The sequence below is a fragment of the Nanorana parkeri genome, unplaced genomic scaffold, assembly GCF_000935625.1.
Source record: "Nanorana parkeri isolate BGI_ZX_2015 unplaced genomic scaffold, ASM93562v1 scaffold533, whole genome shotgun sequence".
In the NCBI taxonomy this organism is placed as follows: Eukaryota; Metazoa; Chordata; class Amphibia; order Anura; family Dicroglossidae; genus Nanorana; species Nanorana parkeri.
The window spans coordinates 542,507-565,729 of NW_017306801.1; the positions used below are offsets into that span (position 1 = coordinate 542,507).

At 44.3% G+C, this 23,223-nt stretch overlaps 1 protein-coding gene across 1 annotated transcript in view; it reads left to right on the forward strand.

Moving 5' to 3' along the window:
- Window positions 1-22,693, forward strand: part of LOC108791198 (fibrocystin-like) — a 29,918-nt gene extending 7,225 nt beyond the window's left edge. Inside the window, exons 5-19 of the mRNA XM_018561606.1 lie at window positions 791-905; window positions 2,337-2,612; window positions 3,205-3,294; window positions 3,387-3,477; window positions 6,030-6,172; window positions 7,083-7,085; window positions 8,228-8,364; window positions 11,039-11,208; window positions 12,530-12,668; window positions 14,071-14,225; window positions 14,500-14,684; window positions 16,264-16,386; window positions 17,501-17,606; window positions 20,764-21,042; window positions 22,590-22,693. Of these exons, the coding sequence (XP_018417108.1) occupies window positions 791-905; window positions 2,337-2,612; window positions 3,205-3,294; window positions 3,387-3,477; window positions 6,030-6,172; window positions 7,083-7,085; window positions 8,228-8,364; window positions 11,039-11,208; window positions 12,530-12,668; window positions 14,071-14,225; window positions 14,500-14,684; window positions 16,264-16,386; window positions 17,501-17,606; window positions 20,764-21,042; window positions 22,590-22,693 (2,116 nt within the window). The remainder of the gene's footprint in view (window positions 1-790; window positions 906-2,336; window positions 2,613-3,204; window positions 3,295-3,386; window positions 3,478-6,029; window positions 6,173-7,082; window positions 7,086-8,227; window positions 8,365-11,038; window positions 11,209-12,529; window positions 12,669-14,070; window positions 14,226-14,499; window positions 14,685-16,263; window positions 16,387-17,500; window positions 17,607-20,763; window positions 21,043-22,589) is intronic.
- Window positions 22,694-23,223: the final 530 nt, after the last annotated feature.

Consider the following 23,223-nt stretch of genomic DNA (forward strand, 5'->3'; position numbering starts at 1 on the left):
CGGCTTCCATATCCCATACGATGCAGTGTACGGCGAACAGTGCGTTCAGAGATCATTTGAGAGGATCCCTGATTAAGATCTGCAGTCATTTGATACACTGTTGCCCTTCTGCTGTCTTGTACCAGTCTTGCCCCTCCCCCGTTCTGCCCTAACATTGACTAGTCGCTGACGGCCACAATTCGCACGTTCAGACCCAGATTTTCGGCTGACAGTCCGGTCTTTAAACACTTTAACAACGGCTGCTCTTGAACATGTAATGAATTCTGCTGTTTTGCTGATACTCGCTCCATGGCTCCGAGCGCTAACAATCATCCCGCGTTCAAAGGCTGTTACATCGCGTTGTTTCCCCGTATCTTCAGAAACAAATCACTTCTACTGTCGTGGTAAACAACCTGCTTCCCTATTTATAATGGTCTGGTCCTCTAGCAACTTCAGCGCCAAATTATAGCTAATTTGCCTACAAGACCTGCAGACAGCAAAGGTGTTTGAACCGGCCTTCCATATCCCATACGATGCAGTGTACGGCGAACAGTGCGATCAGAGATCATTTGAGAGGATCCCATGTGTACTAAACCCCTAAACTGGTCCAACCCAATATACAAATCCTGACACTGGCCCGGAAAGTCAAGGCCTTGCCTCCTCTCTAGCAGGAACTATGAGGTTGACCTTGTACACCAGACTCCTCCTATGGCTATAAATTCATTTTGGTTGAACTGACCTTTTACTAATGTGTATGTCTGGTTGGATTATCAGCTTCTACAATCATTGACCAAGATTTCTCTCCATACAGTGCAAGGCTACAAGGATTCTTCGTGTGTCCAGAGACAAACAATTACACATTCTGGATACAGGCGGACAGTAAAGCTCAGCTCTTCTTCAGTTCTTCGGAGGCGGCTGAAACAAAGGTAATATTTTATACTTACACATAGTGGAGCCCGGGAACCAGAACTATGAAAATCTGTAGAATCATCAGAGAAGAGATATTCCAGTATTGTGTCAGAAATGATATTTCCAGTCTCAAAACGAAAGCAGCCCGTATACAGTAATAGTAATATTTTTTAGAATGATTGTTGCACCTATGTCTGCATGAACAGAATGCCAACATGTTTATGTTCCTGTGCTTTGCCAACGTATCTCTTGTTACTAAGAAGTATTTGTTTCCTATGATTAGCTCCACCTAGTGGCCATAATGTGGTATTTTCCCCATTCACTAAGGGGGTTATTCACAAAGCTGCCAAGGGCAGCCGAGTGAATAACCCAGCCGAAGTGAAGTGAGCTGAATGCTGTTCGGCTATTCACTACAGGCTTGTACGGCTGATTTCAGCCATACATCGGCAGCCTTCGGGCCGCACTTCGGTCAACCATGTTCGGCTGAGCCGAAGTGCAGAAGGACTTCGACTCAGCTGATCTAACATCTGGATCGGCTGAGCCAAAGCTCCGGCAGCTCACTCGCTGCCGTTCGCCCCTATTCACATAGGGGCCGAACAGCAGTGAGTGAATAGTCGAATGCAGCCGAGCAGCATTCGGCTTGGCTATTCTGCTCAACACCTCCGTGGTACCGAGCAGAATAGAAAAACAGTGGGGGGAAAAAAGTTGACAACGTTTTTTTTAAAAATGTAAAATAATGATACATTTAACAAAATAAATAAAGATTTCACACAAAAAATTAAAAAAATAAAGGATTATTGAAAAAATAAAGAATAAATAAAAAAGAAACAATTGGGCGGAGCTAGCAGTGCTTGCTCCGCCCAACTGTTTTCTATTGGTCCCGGCCAATGAATAACAACTAGGCAATGAATAACAAATAGCCATCATGACGTCACAGCCGGCTCCGCCCAGTTGTCATTGTTTAATGAAAGTTCAGCGTCCCCAGGTAAAGTACCGGCTGTAGTGAATAGCCCGCACAGCAGCCCTTCGGTTCAGCGTCCGAAGCTCCAGTGGCCGAAGCTAGCCGAAGGATCAGCCAGAGCTACGGCTGATCCTTCGGCTAGCTTTGTGAATAACCCTGTAAGTTCTTTATGAATTAACCTGTTTTTATTACTGACAAAAATAGTTAAAGAACATTCAACCAGAAGAGAAAATATTCCAACAACATTAAATGTGTCCCCATCCTTACAACAAGTGCAATATACATGCAGGTTGGCTTATTGAACAGCTATGAGTTTTTTCTATATATACAGTATACCGCATAGAGAACTCCCTTTCATGCACGCTCCCATATAGGAAAGTGAAGGATACAATCTGATTGGTTGCAGTGGATGAGAAGACTCTCTGAGCTGAGTAAGAGAACTTTTTTCATACAGTACTAATACATTTGTATATTTATTGTGTTGAAGTTTGAGGTTGCCTCCATACCACACGGCATTTCAACATGGACCGAGCGCTGGGAGCTGGACTGGGATGACCGCTGGAAACAGAAATCCTCCAAAATGGAGCTTTTACGTGGCCAGAAATATTACTTAGAGATGTTACAGTATGGCGCAGGACCGTCATCCGGCATGAAGGTCGGCGTTCAGATTCACAACACCTGGCTGAATCCAGAAGTAGTGAACACTTACCAAAGAGAGAAGCACCAGATAGTGGCCCAGTCTTCCCAACTTCCTGAAATCCAGGTAAGGAGAGTGAGATCGGATTTCTAAAATTCTGCTTTCTCTTTGGGTTTGGCCTTTGTCTTTCTGGCAGCATTTCTATCAACACATAAATTCGAATGTTTCCATGAATAATATTCCAAAAATACCACAATATGGCCACTAGGCAGAGCTGTGGAGCATAGGAAAAAAAGTATTTAACTTCTATGCTCCTCAGCTCCATCTAGTGGCCATAATGTGGTATTTTTATAATATTACATTCAACTTGGAAAGAAAATATACTAAGAACGTTTGTTTTTGCCTCCAGATACTCGTTAGGTGATGATGGCAAAGGTTGAATCTCCACACACCACTCATTTAGCCTTGTTAACTACAAAAGATAGGAAACAAGAAAAATAGCACTGCGATTCACAAACTCAAAACATATTTAAAACTACAAAAGAGAAACTAGTAAAGATCTGCAATTAACATTGGTAGGATAATTGTATATAGTCATCCTAAAACAAGTTGTCATTTTTGTCGATGAATAATGCATCATTGTTTATCAATAATATGTAATTGTTTATCAATGATGTGCAATTGTTGATCATTGATATGTAATTGCTTTATTCTTCAGAAGCTGACTTTCTCAGGAGAAGGCTTGGTCCGGTTTTGTTGGGACGGTGTAGCCAGCAAAACGGTTCACCCGAACAGCACCGCGGAGGAAGTGAGTATCCGTCTGTAGTCAAGGGAATAATGCAAACGTATCCTTCCGTGTTGTCCTCTGTAGCCATTGGTGTCGTCCTTTTGTTCCTGCAGATACAGTCGGCCATTAAAGACATGCTGTCAGTCCGCTGTGTCACAGAGCCGTCCATGGGGGATATATTCCACAGTTATGGGTTTGAAGAAGGTGAGCCATAAGAGATGATAATGTAAGGACTATGAGACTCGTTGGTTAAAGGAGAACTATGGGGTCAGGGCTTTTCCCCATAGTTCTCCTTAGGGTAACGGGAGAACACAAACTAGCGTCCTCCCGTCACCCTAGGCTCAGTATACCGCGAGCTACAGCTAGCGGTATACTGAGACGCCGCAGTATACCGCGAGCTACAGCTTGTGGTATACTGAGACGCCGCAGCTGAAGCGGATCCCGACAATTATGTCTGGATCCGCTCAGCTGCGTGAGTGACAGCTAGCTCTGCCTATTTAGAGGCAGAGCCAGCTGTACCCGCCCCCTCCCCCGTCTGTTCCGCCAGTCAGCGCTGGAGGATCAGAGCGGGGACGGGGGAATCCCTGCAGGGAGCCGTGAGTGACAGTCACCGCTCTCTGCATGGACAGGATCGAGAAGTGAGCGAGCGACGGTATGTGTTCGCTCACTTGCCAATCTATTGAGCCGACGTGTGACAGTTTCATTGTCACAGGTCGGCTAGAACTATGAGGCTGAGTGCAAAGCACTCACCTTCATAGTTCTACTTTAAGGACAAGCTCCACTAAAGGCTAATGGTGTCTGAAATTACTATATTAAAGATAGTAGACCAATAACCACTTCAGATCTCACACTTGAATACCACCTATGGAGTGGACCAGGGCAATTTTTACATGCTTATGGGGCAGTTTGTCATTACTTAGGGGGGCATTTATAAACAGTTTACAAACATTCACCCTGCAAAAGTGCATGAACATTAGTTCTATGCACATGGAGACAAACACCAATGATATTAGCATATTTTTCCTTCCAGGGACGGTAGGAAATTTAATTTGAGGTAAATACCACATTATGGCCACTAGATGCTGCTAAAGAGCATAGGAAAGAAGTATTTATTTCCTATGCCCCTCAGCTCCATCTAGTGGCCATAATCTGGTATCCACCAGAAATTACATTCGCTCTGGAAGGAAAGCATGCTAATAGCATTCCTTTTATGCCTCCATTTGCACAGAACGAATGTACATTCCCGGGGTGAATGGCTCTGCAAACTGTTTATAAATGCACCATCTAAACCCAAAAACTAAAATTTAGCATGTTGTAGTTTACCAATCCTAAAGGGCAATTCCAGTTTTCCAGCTAATAGGCCCCTTATGTCATAGAACATTATAGGTGACAGGTTCTCTTTAGGTAACATTAGGGATCTATTAGACTCCTAATGTCACCTTTCTACTCCTTTTGAATCTGATCAAGCATAGATTGTTTTGATCAGCTTTTTCCCGGCCTCTGTGGCTGGTAAATGACCCGGAAGTGACAAACACATCATAGCTTCCAGGTTCAATCACAGAAGAGGAGACAAGTGAGTAGATGTTTGCTCGTCTCCCTCCCATCTTGACACTGACATCTGCCATGGCTGTCCCAAGCCTGCGGGGGGTGGTTGAATAGTCCGGGATACACAGTGGGGCCCCAGGCGAGCAAGGGGCACACCTTCTTATGTACGTGGAAGTGTGGAGCCACCCGAATTACTTCCAGCACAAAGCCTACAGTCAGCTTGTGTTGGATGAACACAGTCCCGGCTTGTCACGATCTGGGATCAGGCTCAGAGTCCAGCGGCTGAAATTGCAGGCAAATTCGTGGTATAACAGGCTGAGTTCGGTACACAAGCAGAGGGTAGTAGTATAGGAGCAGGCAGAAGCGTAGTCAGTGAACAAGCCGAGGTCAGGAGCCAAAGGTATCAGGTATGAAGCGGAAGACGATGAGAGTAGTCGGTGAATCAGCAGCCAAAGGTCGGTACACGGGTAGCACTATGAGAGGATTGTATCACAGGAGGAGCAAGGAAGCAAGATATTGTCAGGAGCACAATAATCTGGCAAACAGGAAGTGCAGAGGCGTGGCTTAAATAAGAAGTTCAATTAGGGTTGCCACCTGTCCAGGATTCACCCGGACAGTTCGGGTTTTTGAATGCTGTGTTCGGGTTTCATGTCAGCTGAGACCTGGACACAAGATGTCAGGCAGACAGGGGCAACCAAAATTAGGATAGGGGCTACTGGCCCCCCCACTGAAAATAGTCTCTACTGTGATATTTACATATGAATGGGCAGCACTTTTTACATTTGAACAAGCCGCGACCCATTCTACCACAAAAATGACCGTGCGTTGCTGGAGTGTTCGGGTTTCGCTTGAAGAAAAGGTGGCAACCCTAAGTTCAATGGAGGAGCAAGGAGGTCAGAGTTCAGCATCTGATTAGTTATAACTGAGGATTACACATGAGAGCAGGCAAGGAGCTATCCAAGGTTCTAAGGTGGCTCAGCAGGTAGAACCACCACCAGTTACAGCAGAGGCCCTGGGTTCAGATCCGGGCCCTGACATGGCTGCTATAGCACCTAGGAGTGTGTAAGCCTTATGCCAGTGAAAGGGTTAAAGTGTCACCTATGGATAATTTTGGGTACCGTCATTTTTTTGCGGTTGCATAGCCACGCGCAGTTTTAAGGCTTGACATGTTTGGTGTCTCTTTATTCCTCTTTCCATTTTGTATACGTTAGATGAGATGAATGAGCCCGGCACGGGTGGAGTGAAGGCAGGGTGGACGGAGCCGTACTGTGGGATGTTCAGCATCTTCAAACCTACACACATTCTGAAGGGATCTAGTCCAATGGAAACACTGGAGATAAACCATCACAGCCATGTGAGTTTATGAATAGAGTGAAAAATCAAAATGAAAGATATCTTGTGACCCATTCAACCAGTTAAAGTGGAACTCCAGGATATGGTGACCTTCAGTATATTAGCTATGTGATAGGCAGCCCAATGGCCAACTGAAGGATCACACTGCTGCTAAATGTGAGGCAAGGACATAGTATTGTCAGCCTGCAACAGGAAGTGATGTCACCGGCAGGGTCTTTAAGTTGATAGCTTTGTAACACATTCACAAAAAAATATTTGCTTAAAGGAGAACTATGAGGTGAATGGAAATCAGTCATCCTCATAGTTCGAGCCGGCGTGTGACAATGAAACTGTCACACGTCGGCTCAATAGATCGGGAAGTGAGCGAACACATCCCGTCGCTCGCTCACTTCTCAATCTATCCCTGCAGAGAGCCGTGACTGTCACTCACGGCTCCCTGCAGGGAGCCCCCCCCCTCCCCGATCCTCCAGCGCTGACTGGCGGAACGGACGGGGGAGGGGGCGGGTACAGCTGGCTCTGCCTCTAGATTGGCAGAGCAAGCTGTCCATCATGCAGCTGGGTAGATCTCGACAGTAATGTCTGGATCCGTCCCGGCTGCGGCGGTCTCAGTATACCGCGAGCTACTGAGGTGTGGGTCACGGGAGGACGCTAGTTTGTGTTGTCCCTTGACCCTTGGGAGAACTACGGGGAAAAGCCCTGACCCCATAGATCTCCTTTTAATGTTTGAAAAACTGCATGTTGACTGGGGAAAGGCGGTGGGGGAGGGGGTGACGTTTAAGGGAAGATATTATATGTGTACACTTCAGCTCTAATATACTCAGTCACACCTTGATAAGCCTAGCCTTGACTGGAGCACCCGCACTAATTTTATGAGCTATTGAACTCTGTAAACAACAGATTTTTTTTAACAGGAGGTAAGAGGGGAAAACATGTGAAAAGGAGCCTACAGCTCCACCTGCTGTCTGCAAATGATAATACATGATATTTATATGTTATAAATAAAATACGAGATATTTAAACATATTGTTTTAAATGTTGCTGCGTTTTGTGACATGCCTTGAATATAGCTTGTAGACATTGGTTAGCGCTGACTGGAGGAACGGACGGGGGAGGGGGCAGAGCCAGCTGTCAATCCTTCAGCTGGGTGGATCCAGACAGTAATGTCGGGATCCGTCCCGGCTGCGGCGTCTCAGTATACCGCGAGCTGTAGCCCGTGGTATACTGAGCTTAGGGTGACGGGAAGACGCTAGTTTGTGTCCTCCTGTTACCCTAAGGAGAACTATGGGGAAAAGCCCTGACCCCATAGTTCTCCTTTAAGGCTGAAGGTTAATTTGCTTAAATGTTGCCTTTCTTGGTTCCTCCCCACCCCTCTCTTACCAACATGCTAATACAATTTATAAATAAAACCATTCAATTTTTATTACGTACTTATTTTAGACCCAGTGGTGTCATCACTGGGTCTCTGTGCTTCTTCAGGCAAGGGAGGCAGATCATAGCGGGTGGGAGGGAGATGTTTCACTGGTCATCCAACCAGCTTTCTCAATTCAGAATGAATTGTACAAAAAAAATGATCTGGGAACAAATATGGTGAATGTTGCTCCAATCCACATAATCTGTTCATCATAACCAGCATAGGGGTCAGAGACCTCATGGAGGTAAAGTGTCGATTGCATTTGCATGATTGGAGCTGGCAGGTGTTATGTCTGGGCAGCTTAATAGCACCTGCCAGCTCCAATCATGCAAATGCAATCGACACCTTACCTCCATGAGGTCTCTGACCCCTATGCTGGTTATGATGAACAGATTATGTGGATTGGAGTAACATTCACCATATGTTGATTGGAGCAACATTCACCATATTTGTTCCCAGATAATTTTTTTGTACAAGTCATTCTGAATTGAGAAAGCTGGTCGGATGACCAGTGATACGTCTTCAAGAAAAACACAGCAGGTCCAGTGGGTGTGATTTATTTTTTACAGATACATAATTGGTGTTTCTTGTTGTAATGACATCCTGGATAGATTTGTATTTCTTCTAATGTCACTCATCTTCCAGGTGTGTTTTGCCTATAAGGGATATTTGAGGGAAGATCTTCTGGTCTCCATCACATACAACTCCACAAAGAATTCACTGAACCCAGTAAGAAAGAATTCTACTTGCCACTGGGAGTCTCGTGGGGGCGATCGTGAGAGGTAAGCGATTCACTTGGTTTCAAAAACAATTTAAATGAATGTATTGTAATAAATGTACAAAGTATCAGCAGTTATCTAAAGGAGAACTATGAGGCGAGTGAAAATCACTCATCCTCATAGTACGAGCCGACGTGTGACAATGAAACTGTCACACGTCGGGTCAATAGATCGGCAAGTGAGCGAACACATACCGTCGCTCGCTCACTTCTCAATCCTGTCCCTGCAGAGAGCGGTGACTGTCACTCACGGCTCCCTGCAGGGATTCCCCCGTCCCCGCTCTGATCTTCCAGCGCTGACTGGCGGAACGGACGGGGGAGGGGGCGGGTACAGCTGGCTCTGCCTCTAGATAGGCAGAGCCAACTGTCACTCACACAGCTGGGTGGATCTCGATAGCAATGTCAGGATCCGTCCCGGCTGCGGCGTCTCAGTATACCGCCAGCTGTAGCCCGTGATATACTGAGTTTAGGGTGACGGGAGGACGCTAGTTTGTGTCCTCCCGTTACCCTTAGGAGAACTATGGGGAAAAGCCCTGACCCCATAGTTCTCCTTTAAAGCTGAAGGTTAATTTGCATATATGTTGTCTTTCTTGGTTCCTCCCCACCCCTCTCTTACCAACATGCTAATACAATTTATAAATAAAACCATTCCATTTTTATTACGTACTTATTTTAGACCCAGTGGTGTCATCACTGGGTCTCTGTGCTTCTTCAGGCAAGGGAGGCAGATCATAGCTGGTGGGAGGGAGATGTTTCACTGGTCATCCGACCAGCTTTCTCAATTCAGAATGACTTGTACAAAAAAAATTCCCTCCCCGCTCTGATCCTCCAGCGCTGACTGGCGGAACGGACGGGGGAGGGGGCGGGTACAGCTGGCTCTGCAGTCTAGATAGGCAGAGCCAGCTGTCAATCACACAGCTGGGTGGATCTCGACAGTACATTAAGCAGTGCCTTCAGGGGGACAGCAGTAGGTGAAGTATGGTACCGGAGTGCGCCCTGTCACTGCGCTGGCCGGAGGGAGTCCCCTGTCATCCCCTTAATACAGTATGTCCCTGCAGGCTGATACCATCTCTCCTGCTCCTCAAGTTCCCCCTCACATGCTACCACCAAACTAGGTCTTACTTTCAGGGTAGGTCTTATTTTCGGGGAAACAGGGTAGTGTTTTCAGAAGGTCAGCAGTGGTAGCTTGTATTTCTTCAACCTGACCCAGCATCTTTATTTTTAGCCTTCACCTGCTGGTAGAACCTGGTATTGCGTCACTGCCAGAAATCATTGATTCTCTGAGGAATCCATAGAATTGTCATGGTTGGGGGTCCTGGTGCTGGTTATGGATTGTGGGGATCCAGAACATACGTATAAAACCTTAGTATGGGGTCTTATATGTGTTTTCTATATTTCTTCTGAAGGCTTTTGCCATGGTGAGGCAAGAGGTTTCCATTGCACCTAATATTTGGACATTGCGATATAGAATGTTTAGACCTGCTGGGTAAGGCTGCATCATGTTAGTTGGAAGCCTTTGGATATATTATGATGGGATATATGATGGGATATAACTCCTCCCATACTCGCTCCAGGACTTCTGTAGAGTCTCTCCCATCCTCTGGAACTCTTTACCCCAACCTGTCAATCTATCTCCCACCTTGACTGCCTTTAGGCGTTCCCTAAAGACTCATCTCTTCAGGGAAGCCTATCCCACCTCAACCTAACCGCTCAACCATAACGTTCTCAATTAATTCATCCCCACACAGCTACCTCCTCATGTATCACTTCCCCCTCCGTTTTAGATTGTAAGCCCTCCGGGGCAGGGCCCTCCTTACCATCTTGGGGTTGATTTACTAACCTTATAAACACACCACGAATGTGTATACACCTCTGCAGTGTGTTCCCTCCCAGCATGATCTATGGGTGGAATCTAAACACCTTTGTAATGTGTACACACCCAGCAGGTGTATTGTGCAAAGCCCTGAATGAATTCCAAGGTGATGTTGGGTAAATTAGCTCTACGTTGTGTTGCTTGCGTTGATGAATGCAGGAATGTAAATGCATGAGCTAACCATTTTTGTCTAAACTGTGAAGCAGCATTATATATGCATCATGTGCATGATTTTTCCATATATGGCATTAGTGGAAATATGCTTTTAGAGACTTTTTGGTTGATAAATACGTTTTGCTGTGTGAAAATCACACACACCTGGTGCGTGCGTGTGTTTAGGTTAGTAAATCACCCCCCTTGTCTTGAATTGTATTGTGATTGTAATGACTACCTTATATTGTAAAGCGTTGCGCAAACTGTTGGCGCTATATAAATCCTGTATAATAATAATTATAATAATATTATGGTGGAATATAATTATGATAATTCTAGATGATGGAATGTTCTCAAATCAGAAATCTGGAATTTATTTAAGGAGATGTTCTAATGTTGTTGACAGAAGATGCCCCAACATTGAATGGTAGCTCGGTATTTTGACTTTGCACCCTAAAACAGGCTCTTAAGCCCTCTGACTGAGCCCATGATTGAATGAAACATGTTAGAGGGGGCGGTCCTTGGGTGGGACACCAGAGTTGTACAAGTTTCAATAACCTATCCCAGCGGAATCCGGTGTGCGGCTTTTCTTCCGTTTGTACTTATACTTATGTCTTTCTGTCATGAGCTGAATGTTTATTTTCTATTATAGCTGGAACTATGTCTGTATGGATCTTTGGATGTGTATAGAAGACACATTGGGTGATGCTGATGGACTCTCTTCAATCCACGTAGATCAGATTCTTTTGATGCAAGTAGAAGATGAGGAAAACAATTGGTATTTTATTGATGAGATCGTCATTGCCAATAGAAGCATAAAAGGTAGAAGTTATGGAATTTAATAGACATCTTTATTATCTGACCAATGCTCACTCTCATTTTTTGGAAATTGTGAACTTTCACCCCCTTATTCTTAGGGAGCTTGTTAGTACCCAGCCTACTATTTCTTAGAAATGTTCGACGCTCACCCTCTTATTCTTAGGGAGCTTGTTAGTGCCCAACCTACTATTACTTGGATATGTTCGACACTCACCCTCTTATTCTTAGGGAGCTTGTTAGTACCCAGCCTACTATTTCTTCCCTCCAGCAGTCTTTAGAATTGCAACATTGTTTCTTGATACTGACATTTATTTATTTCCTATGATCTTCAGCTCCATCTAGTGCAGTGGTTCTCAACCTGTGTAACCTCAGGACCCACATTTGTCCTTGGTCATTAAGGCGCGACCCAAGTTGCACTGCAATGAAATGCACTGTATTAGGGTACCGCACGTTCTGGTGCAGATGTACGAACTGGGTGTGGGAGGTTGGTTTGGGGTACCATTCAAATGAATGGCAATGCAATACACCTCCCACACCAGAATGCACAGTAGGCGCAATTGTGTGATACAGTGCGTTAATCGCATGGGACTGTGCTATTAACGCACTGTACTGGTGTGAGCGGGCCCTCAAAAACACTGACATACATAAACAACCAGAGACACAATCTCACACACACACATTCCAAAACATGTTTTTTCCTTTTTTTAAGATCCACCCAGTCTCCCTACCCTACGAGAACTGGGGTGGATACTCAGCCTGGGGTCCAGTGGGCTGCTGTGCTGTGACAGAGATCCATCCATATGTGCATTGATTGTGCAGCTCCCTTTTGTGCCCTGTAGAGGTGCCGGGAGCCAGAATGTGATGCCACTCCAGTACAGGCACCTCTATAGGACATGAGGGAGCTGTAAGCAATGCATGTATGGATGAAGCTCCCTCGCCGCCATACCCCCAGCCCACCCCACCTCCAGCTGACACTCAGCGCTGGGCAGCATATTTTGAATGGCAGCTTGGCGCAAGAACTGACAGTGCTGCGCTAGGAGGAGGCAGAGGAACCTCTCACCCAAAAAAGTGGAAGGCATGTGGCGACCCACATAACATGGGGTCGCGACCCACTTTTGGGTCACGACCCACCAGTTGAGATCCAATGATCTAGTGGTCATAATGTGGTATTTTCTTCTCTCTCAGGTCTGCTCCTCTGCTCAGTTGCTGGTGTTTTAATAGCCAGTCTTCTATTGGCTATTTCAAATTAAAATAGCCAAATGGCGTCACGTATGTGAATTGCCTATAAAACACGAGTTTATCTACAATATTGCTGCCTTTACAGTTTACCAAGTGGGTCCAAAACCAGCACGGCCAGGCGGACATCTTCTGAATGCCATAGCTGTTACTGGGACTTACCCCATCTTCAACCTGACTGCTTCCGTGGCCAACTGTGGAACCGACCTTCCCTTTATAGAGCTGTGGTAAGGTGATATAGCTATGCACGGGGCACTCATGTATTAAACTCTAGAAGGATACATGACAAATAAATGGGACAAGGGCTCGGGTGATGAGATATCTGTACTTGAGTCCCCGGTTCTGCATACCCGACGTGGCTGTTATTATTCCTGCTCAGGTTTATTTAATAATATAAATCTTAAAATGTATTAAATAATTAATATATAATATTTATTATTGAAATATGACCATCGGAGTCCTAACCTAATGCCAGACCTGATCTTACTTTATTCTGACTCCGATTGTTGTAGTAGCGATTTATCCCTTGCTGAGACCTCTATGCCTGGCCTGTGTAAGCAGATGTAATCACTGCGGACAATCCTCATCAGATAGCTGAACTCACCAAATACCTTTTCGTCCACAACGTGCTTTATTCCGTGCAGCAGACGATACAGCAGATGAATGAATAGATGGCATTTGAAGGTCAAGGATGATAATGTTTCCAGCTAGAATGTGCATGTGGACATGTTACAAGTAGCCATGACACTAAACTAGTACTGGAGAAGGAGGGCGGTACATTACACACAAGGTGAGGGAAATGCAGAAAAACATGGTGCAATAACCCAAAACAACCACAAGATGGCAGTATAACAATCAGCTATACAATACCAATGAGCAAATGGCATATGGAAAATAAACTATATGCTTTTCATTTAACATTAATATGAATGCTAACTATGGCTATGGATTGTGTCATATTTTATACAACTATTGTGACAGCTTTATATCACTAATAAAAACACTGGTTAAATATCCATTGACCAGAGAATACATGAGCAGAGCCAATCTATACTGGGGGCTCTGAGTCTCCAGGGGTAGGCAACCTTGTCCCTCCAGTTGCAGTGAACTATCATGCCTCTGCCCCTGAGAGTCACGCCTGCTGCTGTCAGAGTCTTGCAATGCCTCATGGGACTTATAGTTCCACAACAGCTGGAGTGCCAAGGTTTCCGACCCCTGGACTAGACATTCAATAACCTCACTCAGGCAAGTTGCACACTTCATATAACTACATCGCTGAGCTACTTTATAATTCTAATATGTAAGGGCACTTTAAAGAAGAACTCCAGGCAAATAAAATCGTAACCCTTGCAGAGGGGCTACCCCCGCACTGCAAGGGTTAAGTCCTCGGACCCAGTTGGCTCCTAGGCCGGTCCCTTCAGCCTTATTCCCCCCTCTGCTCCAACGATGGTATGTCCTTCAGCATCCTCATGTCCTAAACATTATATAGGATGTGATAACTCACAAGGGACCTTAGACCACTGGAGCGGAGGGGGAGCGAGGCTGAAGCATGAGAAGAGGAAAAGAGGAGAATGTAAAAGTTACATACAGGGGGCCATTAAATCTTCATTGTGACTTCTTTGAATATAGTGGAGCTACCATGGAAGATCCAGGAACAGATCAGCTCCGGCAGACACCGAGTCAAGTAAATGAAGTAACTTCATTGGTGGTTACAAGACTACAAGCGGCAAGCCCACCAATTGGAGGAACCTTTACCATTCACTTATCGGGCACGATCATACCAGGTAGGCAATCATACAACCTTCCGAATGCTAAAAATAATAGCAATGATACTACAGCAAAGGTTGTAATATACATGGCTTGGCCATTCAATGAGCTTGCATGTCAGAATATATAGTCAGTGTGTGAAAAACGCAGACCTAGAGTATGGAGTCTATTTATGAATGTTTCCATTCAAGATTCACATAACTTTCACCCAGTATGTACACATTTTTCAATCATATCCGATTAAAAACATGTGATCTCCCTGTAACTGCGCCCGTATTTTGCTTTTTGAAGGAATACCGGTCCACATCTCCCCGCTACACCTACGGGAAATACTCATTCTCAACGTCAATGATGTCACGGTTCAGTACATTAATACCCCAGACTTTACTGTTACCAGGGATGTGTATTCCTGCCATCATATTGTTTGGACCTTGTATTGGACTAATAGGACCGGAGACTTGCCGGATCTCATCCAGGTATGTGTTAACTATTTTAATTTTGCCTCATTGACAGCAATGTATACCTGACATAACAGTGCACTGCAGGCTAAAATATTAAATGAAACCTTGAGATTTATATTCAGAGCCCTATATATGGAGCACTATATAAAGAGCACTATATACGGAGCCCTGTATTCAGAACCCTATATATGTTGCCCTATATATGAATTCCTATATACAGAATGCTACATATGGTTCCCTATATATGGATTCCTATATAAAGAGCGCTATATATGGAGCCCTATATATGAAGTCCTACATACAGAGCACTATATACAAAGCCCTATACAGTATACGGAGCCCTATATATGGAGACCTGTATATGAAGCACTATATATGGAGCCCTACATGAAGAGTACTAAATATGGAGCCCTATATACAAAGCACTATATATGGTACCATATACTGTATACATAATCCCATATATATGGAGTCCTGTATACGGAGCCCTATATAGAGCAATATACTGTATATTAGACATGTGCACTGCCAAAAAATTTATTTAGTTTCGTTTTGTTTTAAATTCGGATTTGTGTTATTTCGTTTTTCGGGATTCGGGTGTGAAAGTCAATTCGGATTCGGATGAAATTCGGTAGCGGTAGTTCGAACGTTCGTTTCGTTTTCTGTTCTTATTCGTTTCTTATTCGTTTCGTTCGTTCGTTTGCAGCAAAGTGACATTTGAGGGGGAAAAAAATATTTTTCTCCTTCTCTAATGTCACTTTGCTCCAACGAACGAAACCATTAAGAAACGAATAAGAAACGAATAAGAACAGAAAACGAAACGAACGTTCGAACTACCGCTACCGAATTTCGGAAATGGAAATTCGGATTCGTTTGCATTCGTTATGTCTGTAATTCGGAATTCGAATACATCCGAATTTCCGAAAATTCGTCCGAATTTCGATTCGGAACGAAACGAATCGCACATGTCTACTGTATATGGAACACAATATATAGAATCCTATATATGGTGCATTATATACAGAGCACTAGATATGTAGCCCTATATACATAACCCTGTATACGGAGCACTATATATATGGCCCTAAAAGATCCCTAAATATGGAGCCCTATATACTGAGAACTATATATGGAGCCTTCTATAAGGAGCCCTATATACTGAGAACTATATATGGAGCCTTCTATAAGGAGCCCTATATACTGAGAACTATATATGGAGCCATATATACAGAGCCCTGTATACAGAGCCATATATACAGAGCCCTGTATATGGAGCACTATATACAGAGCCCTGTATAAGGAATATTAAATATGGAGCCTTATATACAGAGAACTATATACAAAGCCTTATATACAGAGCACTAGATATGAAGCCTTACATACAGAGCCCTATATACAGAGACATGGCTCCACCTTCTATTTCTGATATTGCTGTAATGCAGCAGTCCACCCCTCTCCCCCTCTGCTCGTAATCTGGCGATCTGGGAACCCCTGCTTGGAATGCAGTTAAGGAAACCCCAAACACACCCACTTCAGTTCCTTTGCTGTCTTTATGGAGAATATATTGGTTTGATGTTTTTTTCTCTTGACACAGGTTACTGCAGACAATCTGACAGGACTGAACCCAACAGTTATAACACGGGTGGTTTTTGATGGAGGAGTGTTCATATGGCCAATATTTGGTGATATGTTAGCATCCGCAAACCTCCTTCCTCAGGTAAATGAGTCTTATTCTGAGCCACAACCGAGTCAGAATTAATAGATATGTACTGAATGGACAGGTAGACCTAAGGAAAAAAACAAAACAGACAGACCTGGAGAAATAAGTGGATGGGGCTTCATGACTGTGGGGAGGAAATGTCCCAGGGAGAGGGTTAAAAATTAAGAAGAATAGCAGGCCTTACCTGATTGGAGATCATGGGTCAGGTGGTAGGCATAGGATCTATGGAGACTGCTGGGAGTTTTTTTCTGGACAGTGGATGAGGAAAGATTGTTGTCCCACCTGCCCTCACTTGTTCAAAACTGTTGACGGCTTTTGAACTACATGTGTTTGTCATGGCTGCTTGGCAGGGTAAGGGTTCTTTGGGGTCCGTGAGATGGTTACAAAGTGGGGAGGCCCATCTGGTGGCATTGTGCTCCCCATTTTGGTGTCAGTTTTTGATGGGACTTGATCCCTTGGGAAGTTGCGATAGTCAATTTTGGAGCTGTCCTCGAGCATGTGGACTCGAGTCTTATTTTGGCTATTGGACACCAAAGACCCCTTTTCGTAACCAACAGGCGCAACAAAACAAAAGATGTGCAAAGTCTTACAGTTGGTCTTCTTATGTAGGCAGCCACAGCCTGAGTAGAGAAGAGAAGCCTGTCCCTTGCATGCTGCAGAGAAGGACTCCTGCTCTCTGGGAGGAGGCAGTGAACTCTCTGCATAGGTCCAACACACCGTCTGCAGAGTCAGACCTATAGCTCTCCAATCAGCAGGTAGTATGGGTTTGGCTGACTCAGCAGGGGGTATGTCAGACCTCTGCAGAGACACCACTGCTGTTACAAAGAGAGAAAGGGTCCTTCTCTGCTGCATGCTGGCAGGAACAGGCCTTTCTACTCAGGCTGTGGCTGCCTACTAACAAAAAACAGCCATAAGGCTTTGCACATCTTTTGTTTTGATACACCTGGAATGTATTTAGCTGATTTAAGCTGAAAGGACATTTGTACTTAATATATTAAGATTTGTGGATAAGCTACTAAAGGGAGCAGTCACTCAGTTAGTAATCACTGCCACCCTTCATAGGTCATGGTAATGTTAATCTTGTATGGTGATGCTCTTCCTTCCTTGGCAGGTCACTGTTCATGTGAATGACATCCCGGCCAATTGTTCAGGTTCTTGTACCTTCCAACATCTTATGACTGTGACCCCAGTAGTGACAGACATTCAGTACTCTTCAGGTATTTATAGCATGTCTGATATCTCTGGTAGCATTACAGTGCTGGAGACCTGTGTCCAGTTCCCACTACTTCTGTGTAAATGTGTGTATTCTTCTTCTGGTGACTCCTATTTCCACTTCCAATCAAAAGCTGTATTGCTAAGTGCACGTATCTGTAGATAGGCCCCCTTCCCTATCAATTTTTAAATAGGTTATACTTGCATATAAAAGGAAAATAACTGTGCAGCCTGCCAATTGACATTGAACCTTTCTTCTACAATCTTCCCAGCTGGTCAGTGTGCCCACAAGTGTGGACACACTGCTGGGTGGACCAAACTCCATTCACTTCAGTGGAAGGTCCATTGTCAGGTTCTAAAAGATAACCCGATGCTACTGGAGTTGTGTAGCCAGCTATCCTGTCCCAGGGGCTGCACAGCTTTGCAGGGAAGGTGAGCCGAAGCCCCATACTCGGCCCACCCGTTCCAAACATGTGAAAACAGGTCAACCAATGTGACCTTTGGGCAGGGAATACATATGAAGGAATCCTCCGAGGTATCTGTGGTTCCAGTTCTGACTCACTGGCGTACCATCACCATCTTCCTGCCCCGAACTGATTGCTCTTTAATGTGTGCCCCAGAATAGGCCACACTTACTTGTGAGATTGAAGAGGCCCAGACAATGCTTTGCTTGAACTTGTGTACTGTATATAGGAGAACATCAGTGTGTATTTTAACTATTCAACAGTAGTAAATTCTTCTTCTTCTGTCCAGTCCATCTAAGACTTGTGCTCAAAGAAATGGAATACTCTCCTACCAAGTGTACAGCTACTCTGGATAACCCACATAGGGGAGAAGAACAGCAGTATTCCCCCCGAAGGGGAGCACCGGATAACTGGGAGGCTATATTTTGCCAGTTGAGGCCATGTCCTTCCCACAAAGGCCAACAGAAGATCTTCAATCTCTTTACTCTCTGCTGCCGAACTCCAGCCAACCACTCACCTCCACTCTCCCCTACTTATATACTGTTTATTAAGAGAGACCTCTTGCAGGGAATTAAGGGTATTACACCCCTCTCCACCTCTACACCTAGCAAGTGGGCCGTAGAAGGTGGACAAGCTTTTTGTTAAAGTGAATAGAGTCTGGGCCATGTGTGTGTGGCAAAGCACAATGTCCATTTGGGAGGATATTGAAGAAAGTAGAAAAGTTAAATGACATTTTTGAAAGCAATATTCAATGTGATTTTTAAATATGATTTTGCAATATTTGGAGGTCTCACAGTACAACAGGTCAACATATTGTGCATTGATTAGGTCACTTTTTGTGGCTTGAAAGTTGATAGTTCAAAAGTGGATATTCTCAGTATCAGATACAGTTGAGGAGTGGATAGAAAGAGTAGATTTTATGATACGGATTAAGAAAGTAACTTTTCCTCAACTGGGATGATTGTATACATTTGTAAAGACCTAGAAGTCATTAGATTTCCTGGGGTTGGTCACATTAGAGCCCCTATATGACCTGTTGGCTCTGGGATCCCAAGCTGTTGATGGCATGATTCTACCCCAGGCCCCACTGAGTTGTAGCAATTGAATTAATATATTGATGGCTTGATCCCACCACAACAATTTGGAAGCTCATCTAGCTCTCCTTTCACTGTGCGGTGTCTGATGCCTTGTTCAATTGACAAACATTGGGAAGATTTATACCAATAAAGAGAAAGCAGGGGTTTATGAGAAGTATACCACTACAGCATTAATTGTTTGTATAAAAATATAATTTATTTTACATATAATAAATAATATAAAAACATTTATTCAAATTCTTCACACTAAACCAAAGGCAACATAATTTAGAACAGCAGCATAGGCCCATACAACATCTTATATCCCCTTATATCCAATTCCATTCACTAAATATTCAGTGTATATATTCAGTGGGAGATCAGTGTATCCAATACCAACGCATTTCACACATTGCTTCATCAGGGGATCATGGATTAATCAACCACTGATGGTAACTGGATATGGGCAGAGCTCCCTGTGTCGAGTGGAAACGGGGATAGTAATCCGCCGATGTAACCAGAGTTGTCTTGGGAACCCCGGGCTAACCAGTTGAGGGACTCCAAGGGCAGATGAGGATGTATGGTCGCCTGTGCTTATCCTAATTGTGGTTAAACTGTACTTGGACCAATCTTTCAAGGTTGTTCGTGTTCCAAAAACTTGCCAATCCAGATCAAATGACCATAGAGACTAGGGACAAGACAGAGCGCCTCCATGGTGTAAAAGGGTAATTTATTTGTACAACACACAAATGAAAATGTACTTACAGGAAAGTCGGTGGTTAAAAGCATACAAATGGTGATGAAGTATAAAATCTCTAGCAGCGGAAGTCTGAAGGAGTACAACACATCAGCGTCCCCCACATCTACGCGTTTCAGGGGCATGCCCCTTCTGATGAGGTTCTGATGAAGGGGACGTGCACCTGAAACGCGTAGACCTTTAGAACTCCAGGGGGCAGAGGACGCTGATGTGTTGTACTCCTTCAGACTTCCGCTGCTAGAGATTTTATACTTCATCACCATTTGTATGCTTTTAACCACCGACTTTCCTGTAAGTACATTTTCATTTGCGTGTCATACAAATAAATTACCCTTTTACACTATGGAGGCGCTCTGTCTTGTCCCTTGTTTCCTAGATCGATGGACTTTTTGACCAGTGAGAGCTGCCCTTTGAGTGTTTAAACAAACTTCATAACCAGCCCATCTTGCAACCAGAGGCGCCGGTATTGGTTTTTTTGTTGTGACCAAAGAGACTGCAGGCAGCGTCTCCACAGTTCTCCTCAGCCCTGACGACCTTCACAAGTGAACCACGATAGCCGCCGCGTCCTCCATCCCATGCATGTCTATTATATAAGGGGGAGAGGTTACACCAGGGGGCCTCTGTGCGAGCAATTCACAATTGTGTTGAAACATTGGGAAGATGCTAACCTCGCCAATGGGACAAAGCGAGCTAGGGGTGAAAAGTGATGATGTTTCTCGTGATAATGTTAACACAGAGTAAAAATAATAAAATAACGATGGTGATCATTTAATGCCTGAGCAAAGCTTTTTGTGAGATAATTGGGTCAGTGAAATCCTGGGATCTAATGGCCAACTTGTCTGTTTTCTTGCCGTTGTTTACGCAGGTAGCAGATGTGATTATACCATCACTATTGCTGGATCTGGTTTTTCTAGAAGCCCAGAGGACATAAATGTACTGATCAATGAGATAGAGTGTGATATCACTGATGCGAATACATCTAGTATAACGTGCTGCCCTAAGTCACGTCTACCACCAGGGAAGCATGTAGTCACAGTGCATGTGAAGCCGATGGGTTTTGCAGTACATGCCAGTGGAGATTCTCTTCCTTTTTATATCACACCCCGTCTCTTCAATGTCATCCCATCTATTATGTCACAAATCGGTGAGTTGTCTGAATGCAAATGAATACTATCAATTGCTTTTCCTACGGCTGAACTCCAGGCAAACAGATAAATACACAACTGATACTGTATACGGGAGCTGTTTCACCTGCACTTTTGTCTAGCTAGTCCTAAAATGTACTCAGCTGTGCCACGCAGCAGAGTTAGGATGGTGACCTGACATGTTCTCTAAAGCAGCTTAACAATAAAGATTGGTAACCTCCCTGCCCCTAGCCTGTGATTGGGCAGTGAAGGAGCAGCAGCAAACAAAGCTGAATTCCAGGCACAACATCTTTTGTTTACCGTATTTGCCGGCGTATAAGACGGGTTTTGAGACCTTAAAACATCCCCCGAAAATCGGGGGTCGTCTTATACGCCGGGTACATACGGAAGGATACGGTATACTGTATGTCGCTTCGGCTACATACAGTATACCGCGCTGAGCCAATCACGGCAGGCTTTGTATTAATGAATACAAAGCCTGTATTCATTAATACAAAGACTGCCGTGATTGGCTCGGCAGAAGACGGAGGACACAGCGGCGGATCGTGGACAAGGTAAGAGACTGCAATCCGGAGTGTGGCTCGGGGTTATTGCTTATGGTACTGAAAATTAACCCGGAGCAACACTCGGGAATACCGCCATGGATGTTAGTGCATTTAAACATTATTTTGGGCTATACTCGTCTTATACGACGAGTATAGCCCAGAACCTATATTTTAACATAAAACGTAGGGGGTCGTCTTATACGCCGAGTCGTCTTATACGCCGGCAAATACGGTACATATAATTCACAATAGCCACTAACAATATAAATCCACTCTGTGTGCACCAAATTACTTTGCCAACCCAAGTATTACCCTGTTAAAGGTAGCAGTAACATCATCACTGTGCTTCACATAGACTATGCTGAGAGTAGAGCCTCTGCGCAGGAGCTTCCTGTACTAAAGACCATTCGCAGCTGCTCTCTCTCCATATGCAGGGAGTCATTACCATCCTGTCTAGTCTCTGCCACCTCCTGTAGTTTTCTGCAGGTAGCCTGTAGTAGGAGGAACCTGCTGAGCCTACCTCTTAACCTAGGTCTGGTGATCCCGCTCCTTCTACTGAAATCTCCATAATATAAGATAAAATAGAAGTCCCTCTTGTAGTGAATGAAGAAAATTGAAGAAAATAGGTCACCAGCACTCCATAAGTTAAAATGAATGAGTCCTTTTAATGGACAATGATGTCACAGAAATCCAACATGAGCCGACGTTTCGGGGCCACACAGGGTCCCTTCTTCAAGGCAAGAGATGTGACACATCTCTTGCCTTGAAGAAGGGACCCTGTGTGGCCCCGAAACGTCGGCTCATGTTGGATTTCTGTGACATCATTGTCCATTAAAAGGACTCATTCATTTTAACTTATGGAGTGCTGGTGACCTATTTTCTTCAATCTTGTGTTTTGCACGGTGCCATCCGTGAAGTTACTTCGAGCACCATTTATTTGATTGTTGGCCGGGACTGCTGAAAGGTGTGCGGAGGGCACCTCCATCAATTGCCTCTTGTAGTGAAGGCATCAGAAGTAGAGAACTTGGACTTCAAGTGCAGAGACCTCACCACCCTGAAAGTCCCTGCAAGATATAAGAAGCAGGCAAGGGGTTTTACTAGCTAACATCTACCAAGAACTGATTTATCCATTGTGCATGGATTGTCTCTTAGAGGTAGACTCCAGTCCGTCATTAGAGGTTTCTATGTAAACTAGCTCTGAGCCTACCTGATGACTCCAATCCTGGCATAGATGTCTGCAGTTGGGTCACTGTTTTCCCAATGGCTATGGTTTTGATACCCTCATTTTCTGAATGAACCGGAATCTTAGCCTTGGAAAATGCTGGATGTTCCTTGTTCCATACTCCAACCCCTGTAGTACTTGGACAGTAAGGTTAGATTGTGCAAGATCAAGTGGCTGCAGCTCTGCCAGAGCCAGTGTGAAAAGCTTGCTGAATACAGATGCAGTTGCTTATGTCAAATTCGGTTTACAGCTATACAGTTGACTTTCTGACTTGGTGATATTCTCTGGATATCATTAGCAATTCAATAATTATTCTGCTGGTTGTGTAGATTTGGTTTTTAACAGAACTAACCATGCAGTGTCATTTGTTATTTTTAGGAGGTCAGATAATAACTTTAATAGGAGTCCACTTT